Genomic DNA, 25,456 nt, shown 5'->3' on the forward strand with positions numbered 1-25,456 from the left:
CAAGCACTTTCAACTGCTGAGTCTTCTCTCCAGGTTGATATATATTACTTATAATTATCCCTTTCCAATGTAATTTTTCAAACTCCTATTTCTTTTTGCAATGTATCATTTCTTTTTGGCTATTACTCTCATTCTGTATGATAAACATCCAATGGCTGATTCGCTATACCAAGTAGACTACTAGAAACCATGGAAAGGTAGTCATTGACTTACAGAGTTATAGCATCTAAGATTGTTCATGATGGCTAAAATAGACAGAGATGGTCAATGTTTTCCCGCGTAGATGGAACAGTGCTCAAGGGCAAGAAGATAGTGAAACATGGCTATGGCAGGGGAAAACAGAATGTAAGTGTGGCTAACACATAGCCTTCTCAAGGTCTCTGTTCTAAATGTAAAGCACACAATAATTAACCTTTATTTAATGGAAGTTTCATATAGAGTTAGACATTGTTATTTTAAGAAATTGACAAATTCTTAGAAAAGATGTTCAACAAAATAACTAATGTATAACTTGACTTGTAATTAGGCAATAGAGCATGTTTATAACAGATGACAGCTCCATGGAGAAAATGTGTATTTAAAGAAAGTAAATTCCCTTTCATGACCCCACACTCATTAAAGAAAAACAATGCTGCTCGCCCCGGCATCGTTAATCAGAGCATATATTCCAACACATATTGCTAAGCATGGGGCCAATTTGGATTGTGTTGACCTTACCCTCTACAGTACACAATGGTTCCCCTAAGCAAGACAAGTCGGTTGCTATTTGATGGGGTGGTCTAGATCTATTACTATGAAACAACAAAAAGTCAGAAGGTGATGTACATGTCCACCCTGAGGTGCTGAATACATTAACATAAAACCAAGGCTAATATGGAGCTATGCATACTCAATTTTAGACCAGATCACTGTCTTCCCATATAAGGCAATACATACTTGTTTTTATTTAAAGAGATATTAGGTGAATGTTTGTGTTTTTAGATTCATTACCCTGATCCCCTCTTGATACCCTTCCCTTGATTCCCCTTACAAAAAACGCTTTGTTCATGCTTTGTATTCACATTGTTTTATTCTCAGAGAGGAAGTATCTTCTTTTTTAACTGAATCTAAAGTTTCCTCCACAGCCTCTTCACACAGTATATACACATAAAGTGGACTTTCCGTGAATGTTATGTGTTGGCTGGCTGAAACTTGCACATCACTATAGTCTGGAGGTATTTTAGTTACTCACATGAATCAAAATTTTTCTTTTTCTTTTTTTGCTGTACATCAATCAGACTGACTTCTAATTTGCTATGTAGGTAAGAATGACCTTATGCACTTTTGTTCCTCCTGCCAGAACATTCCTAGTGTTAGGGATACAGGTGTGGAATATCACATTCAGCTTATGTAGTACCAAGTCTCAAACCTAGGGTCTCCTTCACACTGCACTGTAGTAACTGAGCTACATGGCAAGCTATTTGAAATTTTTTAACAACACAGTCCATAGAATCAACTAAGCAGGGCTCAAAGGGACTCATAGAGACTGAATTGACAATCACAGAGCTGATGTGGGTCTGAGCTAGGTCCTATGTATTGTTATGGTTGTGTAGCTGGATGTTCTTGTAGGCCTCCTAACAGTGGGAATGGGATTTGTCTCTAACTCTTTTACCTGTGCTTGGGACTCCCTCCTCCTGGGTCACCATATCCAGCCTTGATATGAGGGTTTGTGCTTAGTTTATTTGCATCTTGTTATGCTATTTTCAGTTGATATCTCTGGGAGGCCTACACTTTTCTGAAAGGAAATGGAGGAGGGGTGTATCAGGGAGAAAGGGGGCAGGGAGACTGGGAGGAGGGAACATAGCTGTCACTATGGTTAAGGTATAATGCAGGAGAGAACTAATTTTTAAAAATTTTTCTTGAAAAAAAACTTACCATATAAAGTAGTAGGTTTAATTATAAATTGTCATGAATATTTTTGTTGATCCTCTGGCTGTATTCCTTTCCCTCTCTTGTAATCTCCCCATTTCTACCTGTTTTTCCAATGCTAATAGCACAAAGGAAAATTTTGTAAGGGGAATGTAAAGAATGATGCTGGTTAAACCAGTTCCCTTTTTAAAATAGCAGAATAAAATAGCCACATAAAAAACTAGTTTGTATTTAGAGGCATTTAGGGTTCTACTGTGTAGTAAGTAATGCTTCTGTGTTCAATTTATTTTTTTAAGACTTAGTTTCTCCATGGAAACAGAAACATTACTTACTTGGGCTGTCCTGGAAGTTCCATTATAGGCCAGGCTGGCCTTGAACTCACAGAGATTACCTGCCTCTGCCTCCAGAGAGTATGCTGGGATAAAAGGCATTGTACAATCACTGCTGGGCTAGTCCAACTTTTGATATTTATCCCACATGATACAAAAGGAAAGGTGCTATTGTTTTAAGTGGAATATGCTTTAAGGTTTTTCTTTTCCAGTATTTAGTGACACCTCTAGGTAAGTTTGGCTTCTTAGTGTGTAGATGACTCTTAAGAAAGTAGGTGATCTAATTTCTCCTTATGAGTGGCTATATACAGTGTTTGTCTTTCTGGGTCTCCCAGGAATCTACAAGGATGACTCCAGCTAAAATCCTAAGCATTAGTGGAGAGGGTACCGGAACTGGCCTTCGCCTGTAATCAGATTGAGGACGACTTAAATTATCATCATAGAATCTTCATCTAGTATCTGATGGAAGCAGATGAAGAGATCCACAGCTAAGCACTGGGCCGAATTCCCAGAGTCCAGTTGATGAGCAAAGGGGTCAAGACTATCCTGAGGAAACCCACAGGAACAGCTGACCTAAGATAGTGGTAGCTCATTGACTGACAGCAGGGAAACCTGCATAGCACCAAACTATTCCCTCTGAATGTGGGTGACAGTTGTGAGGCTTTTAAGTCTGTGGGGCCACTGGCAATGGGACCAGGGTTTATCCCTAGAACTTGAATTGGCTTTTTGGAGAAGATTCTCTTTGGAGGAATACCTTGCTCAGCCTAGATATAGGAGGGAGTGTCTTGGTCCTGTCTCAAAGAGATGTATGTGTCAGATTTCCTTGACTCCCCATGGGAAGCCTTACCCTCTCTGATGTCTGAATGGGGGGTAGGGGGAGGGAGGTGGGGAGGGCAGGAGAAGGGAGGGAGTGGGAACTGGGATTGGTATGTAAAATGAGAAAACATTGTTTTAAAAGAAAAAGATATGAAAGAAAGCAGATGGTCAACTAAGGGGATTTCTGTAATCATTCTCTGTGAAAAGTTGTTTCTTCTCTTTTCCTCACTTTCAGCAATGTACTTTTAAGAGGTTTGCATTTACTCATTTGTGTTTTGTTTGCATGCAAATATGGAGATCTGGGGACAATTTGCAGGGATTGGTTCTGTCTTTCCACCATGTCAATTTTAGGGATGGAACTCAGGTTTTTGGACTTAGTAGCAAGTTCCTTTACCCAGTAAGTCATCTGCTTGGCCCAGCAATGTTGTCTTTAAAATCTTTGTTTGTTTGTAGCTGCTTTTATCACTAAGTTTCCTTCATCAAGAGCTAAAGTCCAAGTCACCACCTCTGCAGTGTTTATGGAAGGTACTCAAATGACAGACTTAGGATTAATTTTGTTTGTCATTTTTTTCCTGTCTGTTGTTATTTTTAATTTTTATTTTTGTATAGGCGAAGATGGGCTTGAACTCACTATGTAGCCTAGGCTATCCTCAAAATTGTGTGAATTACGTCACTTCAGCTTTCTCAGGCATGTATCACCATACTTTAGAACTTTATAGTGAAAATTAAAGTACACAATACATGATTTCAGGAAATATTTTTAATTTTTCTCCAGTCTGTCTAAACATAAAACCAATATCCAAAGGGGTAGAAATTTTTACTGGAAAAAATAAAGCTGAGTTATAATACTACCGAGGCTTGTGTCTAGTGTCCTTCTTCCACCCACTTCCTACCCTCTCCCCAAGCCCTGTTCCAGAGTCTCTGTTGCTACAAAGTCTCAGTTCATCTGGATCCTGTCTCAGATGAGTTAGCCATCTCTTAACAATCCACTCTATGCCTCTGTTAAGGAGGAAGAAACAACCCTTCCAAGTATGCATTATCAGTAAATCCATGTTTTTCTTATGGGGGGAGTAATTCCACTACTTTTACAAAACACACATATATAAGAAGTATTATCTATGTCCTTTTCCCTACTCAGTCCCTAAGCATCCTATAACACATTGTCTCTCATCCTCAAACCCGAAGCTCATTCTCCCTTTGCAAAATGACTTTCAAGGCCTTTTAAAAGCATAAGCCTGCAACAATATGTGTATGTATCTAAGCAGAACTTTGAAGGGATTTTGTTTAGAAAACAAATAGACTTGACATATGAATTATAAATTTTAATAATCCAATAATCATGCCTCAGTACTTTATGTGATCTTATTCTTTCCCGTATTACATTTCAAGCTTGCTTCTGCTACCTCCTTCTGAATGGCTCATGCTCTCCCTTGTTCAGTGTCTCAACCTCAGTTTACTTCTTCCCTTCACAGCCTAGAGTCCTTGAAGAAGTGCTCCACACTCCTTAACCTGGCCTTTGGTTTTTACTCTACTGCCATCCTGAGTGTGCCTGAATATTCCAAGTAAATGCCAGGCTTAATGGACATTGCTCAGCTGCCTTGGCCTCTGTGATCCTGCCTTTTGATTCTTCATCCATTCATTCCCTTAAGTACTTCATTGCCTGATAGGTTCCTAACTCAGGTTGATTTTGCCCTCTAGTGGACATGTGTCTATAACCAAGAGGCAGTTTTGGTTGTCAAAACTGGAGTAGGGAGTGGGTCACTCAGACAAGTCGAGACTAAGAATCTGCTGAACACCCTCAAATTCACAAGAAACTTTAGCTCACAACAAATAACTATCCAAATCCTGGTGTCAAGTGCACTAATATTAGGAAACCCGGAAACAGAAGAGGATGAACAAGCCCAAAAGGTATTTGGAAAATTGCAGGCTGGGAATTCGGCCTATAATTCTGATGCATTCTCACCAATAACAGACAACCTAAAGTCACATATCTGTTCCTCTGGATGTTTCACAGCTACAACAGCTTCTCATTCTCTAGGTCTGTAGTACCCAGAGAACAGCCAAGAATTTAGTCTGGTCCAGGTGCAGTCCCCCATCCTTCTTCCACCTGTGAATTAAAATGCAGACATGGTTAATTTCAACATATCTTACAGACACAAGAGGGGTAGGAGAAGACCAACCTTGTACCCACCCCTTCTCCCCCAACTCCCACCTTCCTCCTTAGTCCCTTCCCCAACTGAGACAAGATTCTGTAGCACTTTGCATTTCAGAATACACTGAGAGCCTTTAAAATCCAAATTCTATTTCATGTAGCATGCTGCTGAGTCAGAAAGGAGAATCTCCCACCAGACTGCACTATGCTCACCTAGACTGGCAAACCCTCTGTGTCCGATCAAAGGTTGACTCACCTTGTAGCAGTGGAGTTTCCAGTTCAGACCTGTCCACGGTTCTGCCCACTGGGACCAGGGAAGAGTTCTGTTAAAAAGGCTATACAGTCACAGAAGTCCTTGCTTGCATCTGGTGCTGACGTCCTCCATAGACTCCCTGTGTTCCCATATGGGTGACAAATCTCTGCCATGTTAATTTGAGTCAAGCATAAACCTGAGGTTAACCCATCCCAATCCCAGGTTTCATTTGATGGTTTCATTTCTTGTCGTATTACTCTCACAGAACGTGGGCCTCCTATCCAATTCACTACTGGGAACAACTACTGGAGGTTTAACCCATTTCTGGTAATAGAATTCCCTCAGAACATACCCATCCTGCCCAGTTCATTCCTGGACACTTGGGATAAAGGAATCCTCTCTGCTTGTCCTCCACTTCTTCAACTCCCCTGCCAATCCTATCACGTTTTCATGCATTGTTTTGAAACTACTTTTCTGATCCAGGCATGGCAATCCACACCTATAAGCTCAACACTTAGGAAGAGGAGGCAGGAGGATCAGGAGTCAGTCATCCTCAGCTACATAGTTTGAGGCCACTCTGGGCTACATGAGACCTTGGTTGTTGGGTTTTTTTTAAGTAAACATAAAGAAAAAATACCTGATGAGAGAATGATCTCGTTGCTCTGAACAGGAACCTACTTCTTAGCTTAAAGAATGGATCTAGATAAATGGAACCTTGTGTAACACAACTGCAAAGAGATAAAAAGTAGCTGAGTTCTCTGTGGTCAGCAGATCCATTCCTCTGAACCTCTTCCTATTTGTCAGCTCCCCGGGGTCTCTAGCATCTGTCTAAAAATGTGTGCAAAGCAGCCAGTTCTGTTACCTACCTTAGCCAGGGCCAGGGATGGACTGTGACCTCCAGAATCACTGGCTATGACTCTGGCCCCAACGTCAGTGATCCACTGGCCCTTTACCCAATCTCATCCTGACTATAGAATCTACCTCCCTTCAGATCCTTCACTCTGAGAATCAGCTTTGGTCAAATTATAGAGACCCTGGCTCTATCATTTAATGGCTAGGTCTGTGGAAAGGAGGGATATTGTATATTTAACTATCTAGCTCTGCAGACACTAGCGAGGGCATACATATATGAATATTGAACACACAGAGACACAGAGATGGACAGAGAGAGGGGGGGCATTCTGGGGTTGTGAGTGCTATTGATCTAGAATACAACAGAAATAATCAAAACTTCTGCCTCCCCACACCATTACTACTGTCCCAATATCTCATACCAAGATTTGTCCCATTCTCTTGATCCACCTAGTTCCCCTTCCCCAGTTCTACCCAGTATCCTCCACCTCTCCTCCAAAAAAAAGATTTTTCCATTGGTTTGTTTCTGTTCTATTTCACATTACAAATTCACTAGGGGTTTTGCAGCCAGATTCCCTTCCCACAGTGGAAGCAGTTTTCCCTCCTTGAAAAATTCACAGCTTTACACCAAGGGCAATCCCAGTCCCCAGGCCTGCGGAATGCTGAAGATCTCTTGTCATTCTGCAGTTCTTGATTTTCTCCTCGGTGGATTCCCGTATCAGACAGTTGACTCATATCAGAGGCTACAGGGTAGGGATTCATCTCAGGGGATCTGTCTGTGGTTGGTAGATGGGATGTGGTGGGTATGGATGGGAAGGGGCTTTCATATGAGTATGTGAATGAAGCAGGGAGTTGAATAGTAATAGGTTCAGAGGAGGATATGGATCTCAGATTCAGGGACTGTGAGAGAGGGAACATGGATGCTTCTTTGGGTCTGAGGTCTCCTACTCTCTGCCTTTTCAATGGATAATTTTTCCACTTCATGACTCCAAGAAGGTGCATGAAACTTCCATTTGAGTCCTTCGAGGGCTCTTCAGGGCCAGTTATTGCCCCTGCTAATGCAGCTGCTGCCATCTCTGCTCCATCTTCTCTTCTTCCAGTAGCAGCGGCCATCAACTGGGCCAAGTCTTCCTTTGCAGCTGTCCATTGTGTCCCTCCTCTTCTGACAACAGCAGGAGAAATGGTCATAGCAGGTCTTACTGCAGCTGGGAGAGCCTTCAGCTCCTGGGGAGAAAAGCATAGGATTGAGATCTGTTCAGGGAATGTGGTACTGACATAGGGGTGGGATAGGCAGGACTAAGACAGGACCAGGTGACCATCTTACTGCCTGGAGGATCTTCAATCTGAGCAGGTCTCTCTCTCTCTGCACCTCTTCCAGTTTAGCCTTGACCAGTTGAAGCTGGAGAGTTACCTCCCTCCTCTCCATCTGTTGTTGGTGGGTGAGCTGCTTCAGGTCTGATGACAAGGAGATTGTAGACACCTTATGCATGCTAGACAAATCTTGTAGCCACTGCACCCCGTGCCCTTGTAAGCACCCTTGCCTGTGGGCAAAGCGCACACCCAAGGCCAGGGTGCCCCAGGCACATGCTTCCCGAGCATCACTAGGTACCTCGCTATCCTCCAGGATGACTTTGAGCTTGTCTTCCACCTCCTCCCAGGTCAGGGACAGGTTTTCAAGATAGAAATCAGGGCCTTTGTCGTGTTTGGCCATTTGTTCATTGATATACATTGACACCTTGCTATGCCGGAAACCACTACCAAGATCCTCAGGATTCAACGCCATGCTGGCTGATTGCCTTATGGGTTTTCCTAGCCCTGATAGATAAAAATCAAACTTTGTAGTGCTCCCTTAGTGCCTTGGTATTAGTATCTCTCCTCTCCTTCAGTGTCTTATCAGCCCTTTGTTCTTCCCGGCTTTCCCCTCCCCACCCATCCCCTCCCCTCCCCTCCCCTCTGGTCTTCTGGTACCCTTTTGTTCTTCCCTCCCCCACCCCCGCCCCCACCAGGTTCTCTGACCCCGCCCCCTCACTATTCTGTCATAGTGGCTTCCTGGTAGCTGCTGTTCCTTAAGAGACTTCTCTTTTTTAAAATTAATTTTTATTTAAATTAAAAACAATTTTATTTTGCATATCAATCCCAATTCTTTCTCCCTCCCATGCTCCTATTCCCTCCACCAATCCCCCATCCCAACCCAAGTCCAATCCAGGGAGGGTGAAGTCTTCCATGGGGGATCATCAAAGTCTGCACATTATTTGGGAGAGGGTATAGTCCCACCTCTGTGTATCTGGGCTGAGAAAGTATCCCTCCATAGAGAATGGGCTCCCAAACCCCATTCATGAACTAGTGATAAATACTGGTTCTACTGCCAGAGGTTCCATAGACTGTCCAAGTCCCCCAGCTGGCACCCACATTCAGGGGGACTGGTTCAATCTTAACCTCTAACCTTTCCAGCCAATGACCAGAGGAAGTCCAGGTCTACCATGCCTACCTACTAGCCATAGGATCTACCTAACACCCCTTCCAAAGCCTGCCTATCATGTCTCAAGACAGAGCAAAACCTCAACCTCTTCAGCCCATCTCTCTCCAAGGCCTTAAGGGGAAGGAAATATTCAGACCAACTCTCCTGGTTTTTGATCTAGGACTATTCCATCTTCCAGATTGTGAAAGTACTAGGGAAAGCTAGATAGTTTCTACACTCCCTTGGAAGTAAGGGAAGCACACACAAAGATGAAAATCCCTGAAAGGCATATGAGGGAAGATGGGGACAGAAACCACAGGAAATGTAATTCTCCAAAAGAAGACTTAAAATTCACACTCTTCTTACCAGGAGCTTATCACACAAAAATGATTGATGTGCCACTTCCTGGAGGTACAGTGTTCCACAATTTTAAAGATGGCCATTACCAAGTTCTTCCAAAAAAAAGCAAGACAATAACAAAAACCCTCATTACTTCCCAATAAAAAGATAAAAAATATAGGCAAATTAAAGTTTATTTGAATAAATGATAATTCATGAACTCAACAATATTAAGAACCAGAAAAACCTCCAGAACACTCCAGGCCTCAGAAGGAATGGTGGGATAGATAAGCCAAGCCACCTGATTGGTTGTAGCTAGTCATTCCACTACCTGGGACTGGCTGAAAACCATTCAATTGTGACTGGTGGAAATTCAGCTCTTTCTAACACTTTTAAGTTAAGATTTGTTTACACATTAAATTTGATCATGGTTAACTAGGAAATGTATGGAGAGGACCTCAGACTGACCTTTTGTTTATTTAAATTACCATTTTATTTCTACCTTTTATTTTGAAGTGGATGTTTTTGCATTTAAAAGAATTAATAGGCATTTTATGGCATTGTACATTTTTAGAAAATTGAGCAAAACCTTCATTGTCTACTTTGTCCCTAACACCACTATTAGTTTTAACTTGTAAAAATTACTGAGCTAATTTAGTACATTATTTATTAAAATTCAAATGAACATTCGCCCAGAGTAGTGCAATCTGTAGGATTTGAAGAATATATCATGTGTATCCACCATTTTTATCCTTCAAACATTTATCACCCACCCTACTTCCAACCCAGTACTTTGACAGCTGCTGACCATTTTTATTACCTTCACAGTTTTTGTCTTTCCCAGGAAAAAAATATGTATTTAGAATCATGTGATATGAAGCATTTTCAGATTGGTTTCTTCCTTTTAGTATTTTTGTGTATTTTATTCATATACATTAATTGTATATCACATTGGGATGTATATCAACCATTCCATCCATATTATAATGTATTGTGAGCATATTTGTCCCTAAATACCCTTACTTCTCCCTTTTTACACTCATGCTAATCTCTTTTTTGTGTGTGTTTTACATCTATAAAACTTTAATATTCAAAAATGAGAGAAAACATATATTTCCTTTTTGGACTCTAACTTATATAATTTAATATGATGATCAATTGGTCAACTTTATAGCACATATCCTAATTTCATTCTTTTTATGGCTGAGTAATACTTTACTATGTATACATCAAACATTTTACTATTTATTTTATTTTTTAGATTATACTATAATTACATTTCTTCCCTCATTTTCCTCCTTTCAAACACCCTTATATACCTCTCCTTGATCTCTTTGAAAGTCATGGCTTCATTTTTCATTAAATGTAATATATGCATGCATATTCTTAAATACATCCTGCTTAGTTCACATAATGGCACTGTGTTTTTAGGGCTGGCATTTGATAGTGGATAACCAATTATTGTGTTCTTCCCTTGGGAAGACTGTTTCTCCCTCTCTCAGCCAGAACTATTACACAGACAAACTCTGTCTCATAAAACAAACAAATAAACAAACACACACACACACACACACGCACAAGAACAAAACAAATAACATTGCTGTCTTCCATAGTACCTCAGTTTAATTCCCAGCTGCCTCAAAGCCACCTGTAACTCTAATGATAGAGCATCTAGGGCCCTCTTTTAATTTTCTATGTGTACCCTCACATGGATAAAAATATTAGTTTTGAATAAAAATAGAATCATACTACTAAAGTTATATACATATAGAATAATTTAGAAAGATAGAAAGAACATCTCCCTCTAAAGTGAGGAATAAGTTTGCTTAGATCAGTGGTTGGAAAAAATAGAACACAGTTCCCTCTGTAGTAAAGAGCTAGAAATCCCATGACCTGTTATAAAAGATAAATGTTTCTTAAGCTTGAGATTATTCCATTGTAAGTAACTCATTGCTTACTTTGATCCCCTCCATATTATCCTATGGAATGAAGTTTGAGTAAATGGCCCAAATACTGGTACTTTGCAAATCTACTACTAATTTACTGTTTATGAGTTCTGACCTATGAATCTCATGTCTTCTATAAGTATTTACGAAACTGACAGACTGACTTGTCAGTTGGAAAATCCATAAAAATATTAGACTTGACAATTCTGATGTTTGGCAGTATAATAACTCTATAAACACAGTTGCTTTTACTATTCTCATTTTTCGTATATCAAAACCTGAGACTTAGTCACCAAAGATGCTTTTTAGGACATAATAGAGGTGGGATTTGAACCCAAGTCTCTGATTTTAGGGGCTATATTCTCAAACAGCAAGTTTCTCAAGTACAGTTCATTTAATTTCCTAGAGTTAACTTCCCATATTCCCTAACTGTACCATGAGTTATAAGGAAAATAAATGGATAATTCCAAGTTGGATATTAGCAGTAGCATGCCAAAAACTGGATATTTATGTCAGTGGGAGATCAAAGAACTTGAGAAAATATTCCCTGTTCATTCTTCCAACATATCCTTTGTCTGTTTACTTCATCTGTAAAATACAACATTTTTTGTTTGACAAAGCATCTTATGAAAGCAAAAACTCTGAAGTCTTAACAGCTCTACAAACTGAAAGTATCTAACAGAAAGAAAACATAAATGGGATATTTTTTTCAAATGACCCTGCATTTCTCCCAGATTCTTTCACATTTTGAATACTTTTTATTCTTACATAGACTTTCATTTACTTTTCAATGTATATAGCAAATATCTGTTATTTTAGTGATTGTTTAGGACTTTTTTCATTAAATAACATCAATAAATTTGCTAATTTGACCTCTTTTGGAATTTTATTGCATGAATATTACATGTTTGTCATTTCATGTAGTCAGACTTTGTATTAGTCTTAAAGTTGACTGCGCATTAAGTTCAAAAATAATTCCAAGGGCTGGAGAGATAGCTCAGCGGTTAAGGACACTTGTTATTCTTGCAGAGAACTCAGGTTCAATATCTAATACCCACATGGCAGTTCACAACGAACTGTAACTCTACTTCCAGACGATCCAGTTGCCTCTTCTAATATTCACAGCCACCAGGCATGCATATACTACACAGACATACATGTGATCAAAACACTCATCCACTTTTGTAAAATAAAATAGATAAATATAAAATAATTAAAAGCATTTACAATAAAGCCTTCTTTTATTAATAAATATTGGGGAGTAAAAAAAAATCAGTCAAGGACCTCGGAATTTGCTACTTGTTTTATGTTTGGAGGAGGGCAGTCTCATCTAACAGTTGTAGATTAACATACACTCACACACACACACACACACACTAATCAATTTACAGTTTCAGTTTTTATAATTTTTATTTTTTGTGAATATGTATTTTGCCTGTATATATGTCTGTGTACCATATGAAATCCTGGTAACCTTGATGCCCAGAGGAGGGTGTTGCATCCCTTGGAACTGGTGTTATATAAGGTTGTGAGCAGACATGTGGATGCTGGAATTGAACCTGGGTCCTTTGGAAGCGGTGGGTGCTCCTTAACTGAAGAGCCATCTATCCATTCCCAATTTACATTTTTAAAATGTCAGGAAGTTTTTTTTTTAGTTGTTGATTACTAGATATTTCTGGAAGTTGCAAAGAAAATATTTTGAAGTCAAATAAGACTGTGAAAGGAAGTATTTTAAAAAAGTTTAGTTATATCCTAAGTCATTTTACAAATGTTTCTATTTTTAGGTATACTTTTTTTTAATTCTTCAGATTCTTGACACTTGGTTAACCAACATGTTACACAAAATCACATATATTCAAACCATACATTTGATTTTGTAATTTAAACAAATTCGGTAAATGAGAGTTATAATGGATATTTTTATTTTTTTCATGCAAGCTCTAGTCTTGCCTTTTCCCCAGAGAAACTATGTTTGATCAACATTCCCTCTTAGAATTGCTTTGAAAGAAAGAAAGCAAGAAATACAACTTAAACTAGCTGTCATTAAACTTTGGTATAGAAAGCTGTGATAATTCAAAAATTGCTGCAGCTTTGCTACATGCATTAATGGAATTATTTGTAGTACACTATCTGTAAACATCTACTTCTCATTCAATCAACTTACCAAGAGGACATGGGTAACCACAAGTTTAGCTCATAAGCAATGTTAGTATTAACTTCTGAGAGTAGCAACCAAGAGATCTTGGTCCTCCCTAGATACATTTAACGAAGTTATTTTTTAAATCTTTTTCACATTATATTTTATTCCTATTAGATGATACTAACCTTGCCTGCCCATTTTTCCCACGTACTGGTATAATTAACTATGATAATTTGGAAATGAGCCAGGCGTTGGTGGTGCACACCTTTAATCCCAGCACTTGGGAGGTAGAGGCAGGCAGATCTCTGTGAGTTCAAGGTCAGGCTGGTCTACATAGCGAGTTCCAGGACAGCCTCCAAGACAATACGGAGAAACCCTGTCTCAAAAAACCAAAAAAAAAAAAACAGAAAAATATTTAGAAATGCAGTCAGTTTTTCTGTTTTGTAAGTTCTACATTCATTAATTCAAACAGCAATGGCCCAAAGATTCATAGAAATAAAATAATTGCATTTGTACTGAACATGCGCTGACTTTTTGTCAGTATTCCCTAGACAATACAGTCTAACTATTACTTACATATTTACATAGCATCTTCATTTCATTAGTTAAAAGTCATTTAGAAATAATTTAAAGTATCCAGGAGAATGTACACAGGTTATATGCAAATGTAATGTCATCTTGTACTAAAAATAAGCTTGAACATCTGAAAGATTTTGCTTTGGAGGTATGTTGTAGCATCCTGGAAAAATTCCCTTATGGATACTGAGAGATAACTCTACCTGCAAAGACTACAGATACAAGTAATTGTAAACCATTGCTAGGATATCAGTGTGAAGGCCCTTTCCTTACATTAAGCCAGAATGTGTTTCTTGTCTCCCTTGGGATGTGAAGGGAGAGAGAGAAAAATTTATGATCCTTATTCTTACGTACTCGTCAGTCTGCCTCCTCAACCTTGCATAGCTCTAATTGTACCTAATGAAAGAAAAGTAACATTTTTAGGCCCCACTTGCAGGAAAAATTTTAAATAGAACTGGCCTAAGGCATTTTTCAAAATAAAATCTAAATAATGCAAGATTGTTAGCAGTAATTGTGCCATGGTCGGATTACATGACTAATAAAAATCAACTTGAATCTCAGACTATTGGGGAACTTTGATCACACCTCTACTAGGTCAGCCATAGTGACAACAGGACTCAAACTAGGCCTTGTCTTTGAGTTCCAGGGATCTTGGTTATCACCAACAGCTTCATAGTAGAGCTTGTTCATGGGTTAACAGGCAATTTGTCAGCCTCAAAATACATGCCAGTGAACAGAGCCAGAGTGAGTATATGCAGGGCCCTGGCCTAAGGTTGTTTGTGTTTTAGGGGCTAGGGAGGATTGAACCATTTCCTCCTGCAACTCATCAGCCACCTCCAGGGTGAGTCCCCTGCCCTTATGGTCACCCCAAGCTAATACAACTGCTGCTGGCAGGGCCTAAATCATTTAATCTTTGGAGGGGTTGGAGAGTGAACACACGAGAGTACCTCCTGTGCCTGAAAATCTTTACCTGGAGGTCTGGGTTTTATTAGAGGAAACATTTGTCTAAGAAGCCTCCAGAAAATTTAGTGGACCATCATTAACCTCCAAAGTTATAACCTTTGTTTTGCAGCTAGTATTTTATGGTACCTGTATGTTTTTTAATTAATTTTCCTTTTTGTATCTAATTCAGTATACCTTTTTGATCCTTTCAGACTTTCCTGGTACTCTGGTATTAGATCTGTTCCCCAAATTACCACTTTCAGACCCTTTCATGTTAAATAACAGTCTTAACCTTGTGTCCTGTCTTATCCTGGTTCAATCAATGTGTTGTTTGTAAATATAGTAGTGATTGGTTGTGATTTTTATATAAATATGCACTATTATTATTACTTACTGATGATATAGATAATTTAAGCTATACTAAAATTCTGTTTTGTAATTGTAATTTATTGAACACCTAATATATAACAAATACTATGCTGGGTATTTTAGATATGTTACTTGACATGATGGTTATCAGAAGGGTATACATTATTATATTTCTACTTTAAAATGTAAACCAACTTTTAAAATTTAATTTAAAATTCTTTTGAGAATTTAATATATGAAAATGATATTTACAGAATTTTCACCCCTTTTTCTCTCTTAGTTCTAACTATGTACCCCCAATTCCTACTCCCTCTCAAATTCATGATCTCTTCTTTTAATTATTCTGTCTCTTGGTCTCCATATGTATGTATATATGTATGTATGTATGTATTATGTACGCATGTATGCATGTATGACTTTCTCACACACACAACCATGCATATATATGATTATGTTTGTTGATTCTATTTACTGTTTTTGGTATGCACATATTTTAGGGCTGAACACTTGGCATTTTACAGTCTATGAGGGAACTCATCCCTGGAAAACACTGACTCTCTCTCATTCAGCAGCCACTAATTCCCTATAGCTCTTCATCTAGAGATAGAGACTTGAGATATTTCCTCCATCCAAGTTAATATATCAACTGGTATCATTCTTTGGGCCTAAATAAGGTGACCATATTTTTGAGTTTTTGTGGGCAGCAGACATCCTTGTTCTCTGGCACTTACAATCTCCCTTCCCCTTCTTCTAGAATGTTCCCTGGACCTTAGGTTTAGTGGTTGTGTTGTTGATTTATCACTTGGAGTTAAGCCCCCCCTAAAGACAGTTGAACTCTACATTTTGACTTTACTTAATGATCTCTGTCTGCTATACAAAGAAACTTCTTTGATGAGAGGTGAGAGCTACACTTATCTCTGGATATAAGGATAAGTATTTAAAATTGGCGTATAAATTACACTGTTTTAGGAAAGTGACAGTAGAAAGTTCTCCTTTGGGATTCATGACTTACCCAACTGTGGGTATTTGGCTGTGTTTACAGGACAAGGCATGAATTCCTTCCTACTGAGTTAATTGTTAGTCCAATTAGACGGCTTTTGGTTACACCCAATTGTAAGTTCACTATTATACAATTGGGCATATCTTGTCATGGTAGTCATTGTTGTACTTTATAGGTTTTGCAGTTGGGTGGTACTGTTGATTGCTTTTCTCTGTTGGCAGTTTGCATAACACCTTTAGAAACTATGATAATAAGTCCGATAGGTCCTCTTGAACGAGGTTTCTAGATGAGTTTCAGCTCTATTTTTTTTTATTAAAAACAGGATTCATCCTTCAGTTGCCTCCAAGAAGCACAGTTTAAAATCAAGGATAGACATCACTTCAAGGCAAAAGAATGGGAAAAGATATTTGAAGTGAATGGACCCAAGAAGCAAGGCAGTGAGGCTATTTTTTTGGCATTATCTATTTTTTAAGATTTTTTAATTTAAATTAGAAACACGCTTGCTTCACGTATCAATCCCAGCTCCCTCTCCATCCCCTCCCCCAACCCCCACCCCCAGCCCCTCACTCACTGCCCAGCACCCCACCCAATCCCCACTCCATACTCCAGGGAGGGTGAGGCCCTCCATGGGGGATCTTCAGAGTCTGTCATTTCATTCAGGGCAGGGCCTGGGCCCTTCCCCCAAGAGTCCAGACTGAGAGAACATCCCTCATTGTGGGATGGGCACCCAAAGTCTATTTGTATGCCAGGAATAAATACTGATCTACTACCCAAGGCCCCATAAATTGCCTAGGCCTCCTCATTGACACCCACATTCAGGTTGTCTGGATCAGTTCCATGCTGGCCTCACAGCCATCAGTCTGGGGTCCAAGAGCTCCCACTTGTTCGGGTCAACTGTTTTTGTGGTTTAAACCAGCCCAGTCTTGACCCCTTTGATCATCAGTCCTCCCTCTCTGTTGCTGGATTCCAGGAGTTCACTTCAGTGTTTACCTGTGGGTGTCTGCCTCTGCTTCCATCAGTGACTGGATGAAGGTTGTTTCCCAGACTCTCTGGCAGTGGGATTGTAGGCTGGCACTCCCTTGATCCATGTCTAAAATCCATATATGAGTGAGTACATACCATGTTTGTCTTTTTGTGACTGGGTTACCTCACTCAGGATGGTTTCTTCTAGTACCATCCATTTGCCTGCAAATTCCAAGATCCCATTGTTTTTTTCTGTTCATCTCTATTCCATTTTAAAGTGTTTGATTGCTTCTGTAGTAGAAACCTACCTTCAGGTTCTTAGAGGCAACCAAGGACAAGGTTAGTAGCTAAATTGTTTTGTGAGACTTGGAGTTTGGTCAAAAACTTGAAGAGAATTTTTCCATTCTTGACATTGTGATTTTTGTGAGATAGTCTTATATGTGTCATAGAAGTAGGTGAATCTAGTGGGTCTTAGTTTAAAGTTGGAAAAAACCACTATACTTGATATGCTTGATTTGTCTTTTCTTTAACCTTATTTTTTACTCAATGGTAAATGCATTTTGGATAGTGAACTTATTTTATAGGATTAACACACTCATTGTTTCTATTGGTGAGAATTCTGGTCTTTATTTCTCTTTTCATGAAGGTAATAATGGGAAGATATTAAGTAAGTAAGTAAGCATGTAAGTAAATAAGACTCTGCTACCTGTATGTGTTAATACCATAGAGCATACATGATCAAAGTCCATAGCATGAAGTAATGTCCAAAACTCTTTGGATATCCAGAAGATGGGACTTTCTTCTGTGTTAAGTATCATTTAAAACCCATGACCATTTATCTTCTCTTTATGCCCTTCTGCTGTCCTTTTAGTCTTCCAGATATCGTCAATATATTTCATTGTTTGCCAATATACTGATATGTAAGTCTGTCTAGTTTTCTCTTAGTAGTCCAAAAAAACCCCAAAGTCACCTAGATCATATTTATATAAAGAATTTAACATTTGATTAGTGATATACATAACTGTGAAAGAATGGAAGATTTGAACATAAAGAGATAGTTGCAAAAGCAGCACAAACATGGCATTAACTTTAGATATATTTTTAATATCTACTCAATCAACTGACATTAATTTATCATCTAGTATTTATTCATTTAGATTCCAGGAACAGAATGTTGAGGAATAAAAATGGATCATTTCCCTTAATTAAGTTATGCTTACTAAATCAACAGACATTATATGAACAATGAAAACAACAAATGCAAAATCCTATTGTTTGATTAGGCTTACTGTGTACATAGAACAGTGAAAAATTCCACTGTGCATGCATCCTTTTTCTTTTTTATTTAATTTTTCTTTTTTATTTAAGTTTATTTAAATTAGAAACTTATTTTATATATCAATCCCAGTTCCCTCCCCGTCCCATTTTCCCATGCCCTCACCGAATCCCCATCCCATCCCTCTTCTGCTCCATAGAAGGGATGAGGCCTTCTATGGGGAATCATCAAAGTCTGTCATGAATCTTGATGAATGGAGAAGAGATTATTATAATTGACTGGATCATATATGGCCTTGTAAGAAGCCAAGAAACTTAGGAATTAGGAAAACACTTAACATTGAATTGTTACAAACATGTTCATTACAAACTGCATTGCCTGAACCAGTAGTTACTCTTTTTTCATGAGATTTTCAATAGTAACTTTAGCTCCATGACACAAAAAAGGAATCTAACATCTGACAAATATATTTATTTCAAATGTTTAGTAATGTTTAGATTAATTACTTTTACTTTATGCATATGAGTGGTATACTTGAGTTTATATATGTCTACCACATACATATCTGGTACCTGTGGTGTCCAGAAGACAGGATTGGAACCCCTGTAACTTAAAATGAGGATGGCTGTGAACTACCATGTAGGCACTGAGAACAAAATTCTGGTCCTCTGTAAGAGGAGCAAGTGCTCTTAACTGAGTCATCTCTCCAGCCCCAATCGTTTGTTCCTTTTGAACCCCAGTAGGTCTAATTTACCTTGTTTGGGTTCTGGAAACCCACATTAGAAACAGTGGAAAGCAGTATCTTATAGAATATGTGGTGATATACCTGACCATCACAGTGGCTGGTCTACTTTAACTATATTCTCCGATGACACTTGACCAGTACCAGTTTATGAATGTTTTGTTTGTAATTATCTTCACTGATTAGGAATCCTTTTGATGACATTTATTTGTAAACCTAATGTGTCAAATCATCTGTTTTTCTGTCTTTTGTTTGTTTGGGATGTTGCAAAATCTCAGTGAATGACCACTAAATAGTATGCGTAGCACCAACATTTTGGGGCCCTCTTTCAATGAGTGGTTGGCCTAATTCCATCTGACATAGGATTGTACAACTACTTTGCTTTGTAGAGTTACCCTTGACATTTTGTATATCTAGCAGCCAGTTAATGTTAATTTAGATGTGGTCCTGAAATATCCCCAGAAAGAAAGCTTAAACACTCCTACTGAGATTTAAAGTTGGTCTTTCAGTCTTGTCAAGATGCTTCTGATCTCTTCTCTCATACACTGCACTTTCCCTTTGTGTGATAGACATTTTTCAGTCTGGGTAGTAAAACAGCAGGTATAGAGAGAAAGAAAGAAAAAATATTTATTTGTTTGAAATTAATCAAATTCATCAAATAATTTTTATTTTTGTGTTTCTGTTTTCATGTGTGCATGTTTCTCTGTGTATGTGGTGTGCGTGTGGTGCATAAATATTTTTGCATGTATGTATGTATTTATGTGAGTATGCATGAAGCACATGTATTTGGAGATATGATGTTGATATCAGGAATTACCCTTTTTCACTCTTCTACGTTATTCAGTGAAGAGGTGTTTAATCGTCCCCAGAATTCACCCACATGGCTAGTCATTTCAGTCATCTCATTCTAATCTCTATTTTCTGAGGTTGGAATTTCAGGCCATGCCCATTTGGCACTTATGTATTTATATGGATTCTGATAATCCAAACTGTGATATTTATGTTTGTGTTGCAAAGACTTTAACCACTGAGCCACCTCACCATCTCCAAACATGTTTGTTGATCTCACATTATTGAAAATCAATTATGTTGTACATAAACCCATCTTTCAACCAAGTAAAATTTTCATCCTTAGATATCCTCACATCATAACTCCATCAATTCACATGATTTCTAAAGTGGCTAGGTGACAAATTTCAGTGTTTAAGTTCTCTTAGTATGATAGTGTTGGTGGGCAGAATTAATTCCATTTAGCCTCAATATAGTAGTATTCTTTCTTTTAGTTTATTTATTTAAAATAATGTTTTTTTTCCTTTTTTTCTTTTCTTTTATTTTCCAGTTTAAATTTCGATAAGAAACAAAGTTGCTTCACAAGTCAGTTCCAGGTCCCTCTCCCTTTCCCTCCCCTCCTCCCGTGCCCTCCCCCCAACCCCCCCCTTAATCCCCTCATTCCCCCAGGGAGGGTGAGAATGTTTTTTATCATTTATTATCTGTCTTATTTTATTTTTAGTATAATCTATTCTAAATACACTTTAAATTAAAATGGAATTGCATCACATTCCCCTTTCTCTTTGCTCTCTCCAGCCCCTCCCATGTCTCTTCCATACAATCTTCCCATTTCCTCCCTCATTCTCAAGCTGATAGTTTTTCTTCTTTGATTATTATTATTAAATCAATATGTATATATATACAAATATATTATATATATATATATATATATATATATATATATATATATACAAACTGCTGGATCTCCATTTGTTAGTTTGTATGCATATGGTTTCAGGGCTGAACCCTTTTTTATTGGGTAACCAATTAGGGCCTCATCCCTAGGAGAAGCTATTGCTCCCTTTCTTTTTTAGTAGTCATTAGTTGACTATAGATCTTCTAGAGGTGGGGTATGTGACCACAAGTACATTTAGAGAAGCACTTTAAATACTTATATTCATTTTTGGAATTAATTTCTTGTGGTAGGAAGGCTTATCCTTAATGTGGGTAGCACCAACACATAGAATGAGGTCCTGTACTGAATCATGTTCAGGGGTTATTCCTCCAAGGTCATTCTAGATTCTGTCAAGCTGACAATTATCATCAACCATTAAAATTAGTGAGAGGGCTGGCTCCCATGGGCTGGCTCCCATTCTCCTGAAACCTCCAAATGTAGGAGTCTGTTACTTTAGATAACTGTGAGTGAATTCAGCCCGATTCTTGGGCAATAAAAAAAATTATTTTGTAACAAACAATGAGTTTCTCAAACTCAACTAGAAATATATATTTCTCTTACCTTAGTGATTCTACCCTTTGATAGAAGGTATAAAGCCATGTATACAAACATATTTACTATAATCTTATTTATGATAATAAAAATGGAAGCAAAATAAATGCTATATATGTTAACATGTATCTTTTGCACATCAATCTTGTTTTCTATAGGTATCTTAGAGATGGAAATTTTGGAGACAGAAAACAATGTTAAATTCAACAGTCACTGGGAGAATTGTCAAAAGATACTTGCTGAAGAGCTGAAATGGCTATCACACAGTTTTGGCACCATTCCCACAGCTTTCCTTTTGCAAGTTTCAAGGAAGCAATATTGATTGCTAGGAAAGATGTCCAAATATGTTACAGATTCATAGACTGCTACGTCTTACCCTTATAGCTCTGTGGCTATCTCATAATCAGGAATGTTCTCATCACCATTTTTGCTGCTCATCCTTCTGATGGTTGAAGAAGAAAGTTGCTACATACTAGTTTGATGTCATTTCTCATTTTTAGACAATACTCTAAATGGAAAAGTCAATACTCTTGAACTATATAGTGTACAAAAGTTGTAAGCAACCAATAAAGGCATTTTTTTTATTTCTCTGTTCCTACAGAAACTCTACCTACTGCATGAAGGTGTCAATGTCCTTGACTGTTGCAGAGAATGAATCAGGCCTCTGCTACAATAGCAGGATTCGCTACTTAGAGAAATCTGAAGTTACTAAAAGGAAGGAGATCTCCTGCCCAGACATGGATGACTTTAAAAAGTCGGATCAGGAACCTGATGTTGTATGGTACAAGGTAACTGAGCATGGTGTCAAATGAATTAAAAAAAAACTTAATAAGCCGGGCAGTGGCGGTGCACGCCTTTAATCCCAGCACTCGGGAGGCAGAGGCAGGCAGATCTCTGTGAGTTCGAGGCCGGGCTGGACCGACAGCCTCCAAAACAATACAGAGAAACCCTGTCTCGTAAAAAACAAAAACAAACAAAAACAAAAAAACAAAAAAAAACCTTAATAATAGCAGCCTTGGGAATTCACATTTTATCACCAGTTTTGGGTATTAAACAGTTTGCTGAGAAGAATCAGCAGATTTACAACAAAATAACATAGGGGTGTGACTCCTATACATCACTGATTTTTGTGGATTTTCATCAGCAGATGTCAGAAGCTATCCCAATGTCCTCAACTGCTAAAAATCAAAATTTCCACCCCACCAAAGAAGGGTAAAGATTAACTAAAACACAAAACAAATTGGTTGATGGACATAGAGATATTATATACTATGATGAAAAAAGACCCATTATTATCAGTAGTGCCCCTATGAAAGATAACCACTGTTACCATGATACACAGTGTGACTTCTCACAGTGGAGGCAGAAGTGACAACTGGCTTTGTACTGTTTCTGTGAACACTGTTAGGATTATGATTAGATGGCATGAGCTATGTTAGGAGGTTTAATGAAAGGACATTTGATAAAAAGTGTATTTACTGAAGTACAAGCAATACTGAGGGAACCAAAAAGAGAGGAAACTGTTTATTAATATTTTTATTCATTTTACATACCAACCATAGATTTCTGCCCTCCCCCTCCTCTGGCTCCCCCACCCATCTCCCCTTCCCTCCATTCCCCTTCCACTCCTCAAAAGGGTAAGGACTCCCATGGGGAGTCAACAAAGCCTGGCACATCAAGTTGAGGCAGAACAAAGGCCCTCCCCCCTGTATCAAGGTTGAGCAAGGCATTCCAGAGGAAGCTGTTAACTATTACTCCTAAGGATCAGTCACTGGAACCTACAAGAATGAATGCACTCTTTAAAGAGCAATAACTATAGAAGAACACTGGACAAGAAAAGAGGATAGACTAAGTAACACCTGCCTGCATTTCTGAAGCTAGTTGGCTCCTACTCTCATTGGAACATAGGACAAAAGCAATAGGTACAATCAGGCCTTCAGGTGCATTGGGCCTAGACTATAGCACAAATAGCAGGCATAGTAGGGAAACAGAGAATAATTATACACCTTTCAGCTATGAAATTCTTGCTGGGTGATCCTTATAGCCCTGAAACATTTCTTAACGCCATTCATATATCTTAAGTAATTATTATATGACATTCCCTAGAATATCTTGTTCTCTACATCCTCTACTCTAAATCTCAGTATACCTCTGTGTGGTGAGTGCTTTATTTAATGAAGAGGAAAACAGGGGCTTAGAGAAATGTGCCACTTCTAAACTTACATAGTTCTGTGTTCAAGGCACTATGACTTGAAAGACCATTTTCTACAATGATTCAGTCTTTATCATAGACACATCTGTAGGATGCACGGTTGGTGCAGACCAGCCATGTGCCCCTCAAAGTAAAAAAAGAGTTCACTTCAATTTTAGAGGAGGGAAGGGGGAGTTGACCTACTCCAGAGTTATCAGCTGGAGGTAAAATACAGGTCAGCAAGATCTTTGTATAGTTATTCATTATATTGCTAACTTCCTTCTTCCCCTTTCCTTATATCTTTCTACATCCCTAGCCACTTACTCCTTGGGAAGTGCTATCCCTCACTCCCCTCTCCAAATGGACCAATAAATCAAGAAAAAAAGAATTTTTAAGCTCAGCCTTTATAGTAATATCTGAAATTTAGTTTACTAAATTCACATTTACTTTAATTGATAGAAGAGCATAAAATTGTGAGTATGGGTTGGGTATGCTTGTGTATGTTTTACATTATTTATATTAGGTTAAAGTATTCTGTCTCCTCAGACACTTATCATTTGTTTATGGTGAAAGCATTATAATCCTCTCTTTTAGTTATTTTTAAGTGTTCAATGTCTTCTTAATTATATACTGTAACTATAAAATAATAGCACATCACAAGTTATTGATCCTATATCAATGGAAATTCATGCAGTTCCTCCTCCTCTGCAATGGGAATTCTGCCGTCAACTTTTTTATGATAAACTTTTGTCCTCGACATGTGTGTGAGGTCATCTGGTACATGCCTTTCTGTGCCTGACTTGCTTCTGCTAATCTAGTAAGCTCTAGTTCAAGCCATGTTGTTACAATGACGGATTTCCAACCTTTTCATGGTTAGCACTGCACTGTATGTGTGTAACACATTGCCTTTATTCCTTAGTTGATGGATACCAGTATTCCCACCCCCACTTTTGCCTCCAGTTCACTTTGCCTTTTTCCTTCCATCTACCACACAAATTTCGTATCTCCACTTTGAAGAAGGGAGTAGAGACTCATCTAGGAATACTAGTAGTGAGTGATGTGACTTTACTTTTGGATATGATACTAAAGAACCTCTGAGATTAGAAGTGTGCTGTTGACCCTTGATTTTCATATGACGTTTCAAGCAAATCCCAGATGTGTTGAGGTATTGGAGAAATGTTTCCTTCTTGAAGTCAATATTTCAGTACCTTACTCTGTACCTTTTACAAGTTTGTGCATTCTCTACCTAGCAACACAGGAAGGGACTTTTCTCTGGCTACAGAATCACTATGTAAAGTGGAGGATATATTTGTATGGAGTTCATTCTGGGACAAATCCTAATTTTGATATGTCTAATGTCTTATTTCTAGTGGTTTGCAATGGAAACCTATTTTCACCATCCTCTTTGTAGCTATCTCTTCAAATATGCAAACTTAAATCTGGTTTCCGTTCTGTTCATCTCTATTTTTTAACCTTCTCTCTGATACTATTACTCTCACTTTCTCATGTGAGTTTCCAGAGTTATATGTTGGTGGTGGCTATCATCCCCTTCCATCCTTTCATCTTGTAATCACAGAACAAGTTTTAGCTGGTAGCACTGGAAATGTATTCATAAAGATGAATGAGTAAGGCAATCCTGTCTATACACAGAGTACAAGGGATAAAAGTAAGTAGCTTATCTGGCTTCTCTCTGCATCTAACTGGTCAACAGAAGAAGGAGAGGAAAAGAGCTATATTTTTAGAAAGTCTGCCTGATGCTATGTGAATGAAGGCTAGATTCTGGGGTAGAAGACTTAATGGTTTTTATTTTAACACTTTATAAATGAGAAGCAGAATATCCTCTTCATTGAATTAAAGGACAACATTTAATTAATTCACTGAGAATAGTTTTCACAAAAGTATAAAGCCTCTTTACTTGATCTTTTTATT

At 38.3% G+C, this 25,456-nt stretch overlaps 2 protein-coding genes across 2 annotated transcripts in view; one reads left to right on the plus strand and one right to left on the minus strand.

Moving 5' to 3' along the window:
• Il1rapl2 (interleukin 1 receptor accessory protein like 2) overlaps positions 1-25,456 on the plus strand; it is a 1,115,671-nt gene that overhangs the window by 576,072 nt on the left and 514,143 nt on the right. Inside the window, exon 4 of the mRNA XM_013118167.3 lies at positions 21,938-22,124. Within this exon, the coding sequence (XP_012973621.2) occupies positions 21,938-22,124 (187 nt within the window). The remainder of the gene's footprint in view (positions 1-21,937; positions 22,125-25,456) is intronic.
• Positions 6,841-8,224, minus strand: Tex13a (testis expressed 13A). The gene is made up of 2 exons (XM_005076708.2): positions 7,635-8,224; positions 6,841-7,534 (listed from the first exon to the last, which is right to left on the minus strand). Exons 1-2 carry the CDS (start codon positions 8,091-8,093, stop codon positions 6,863-6,865), a joined length of 1,131 nt encoding a protein of 376 aa, XP_005076765.1. The 5' UTR covers positions 8,094-8,224; the 3' UTR covers positions 6,841-6,862.

The sequence above is a fragment of the Mesocricetus auratus genome, unplaced genomic scaffold, assembly GCF_017639785.1.
Source record: "Mesocricetus auratus isolate SY011 unplaced genomic scaffold, BCM_Maur_2.0 Super-Scaffold_100003, whole genome shotgun sequence".
Lineage (NCBI taxonomy): Eukaryota > Metazoa > Chordata > Mammalia > Rodentia > Cricetidae > Mesocricetus > Mesocricetus auratus.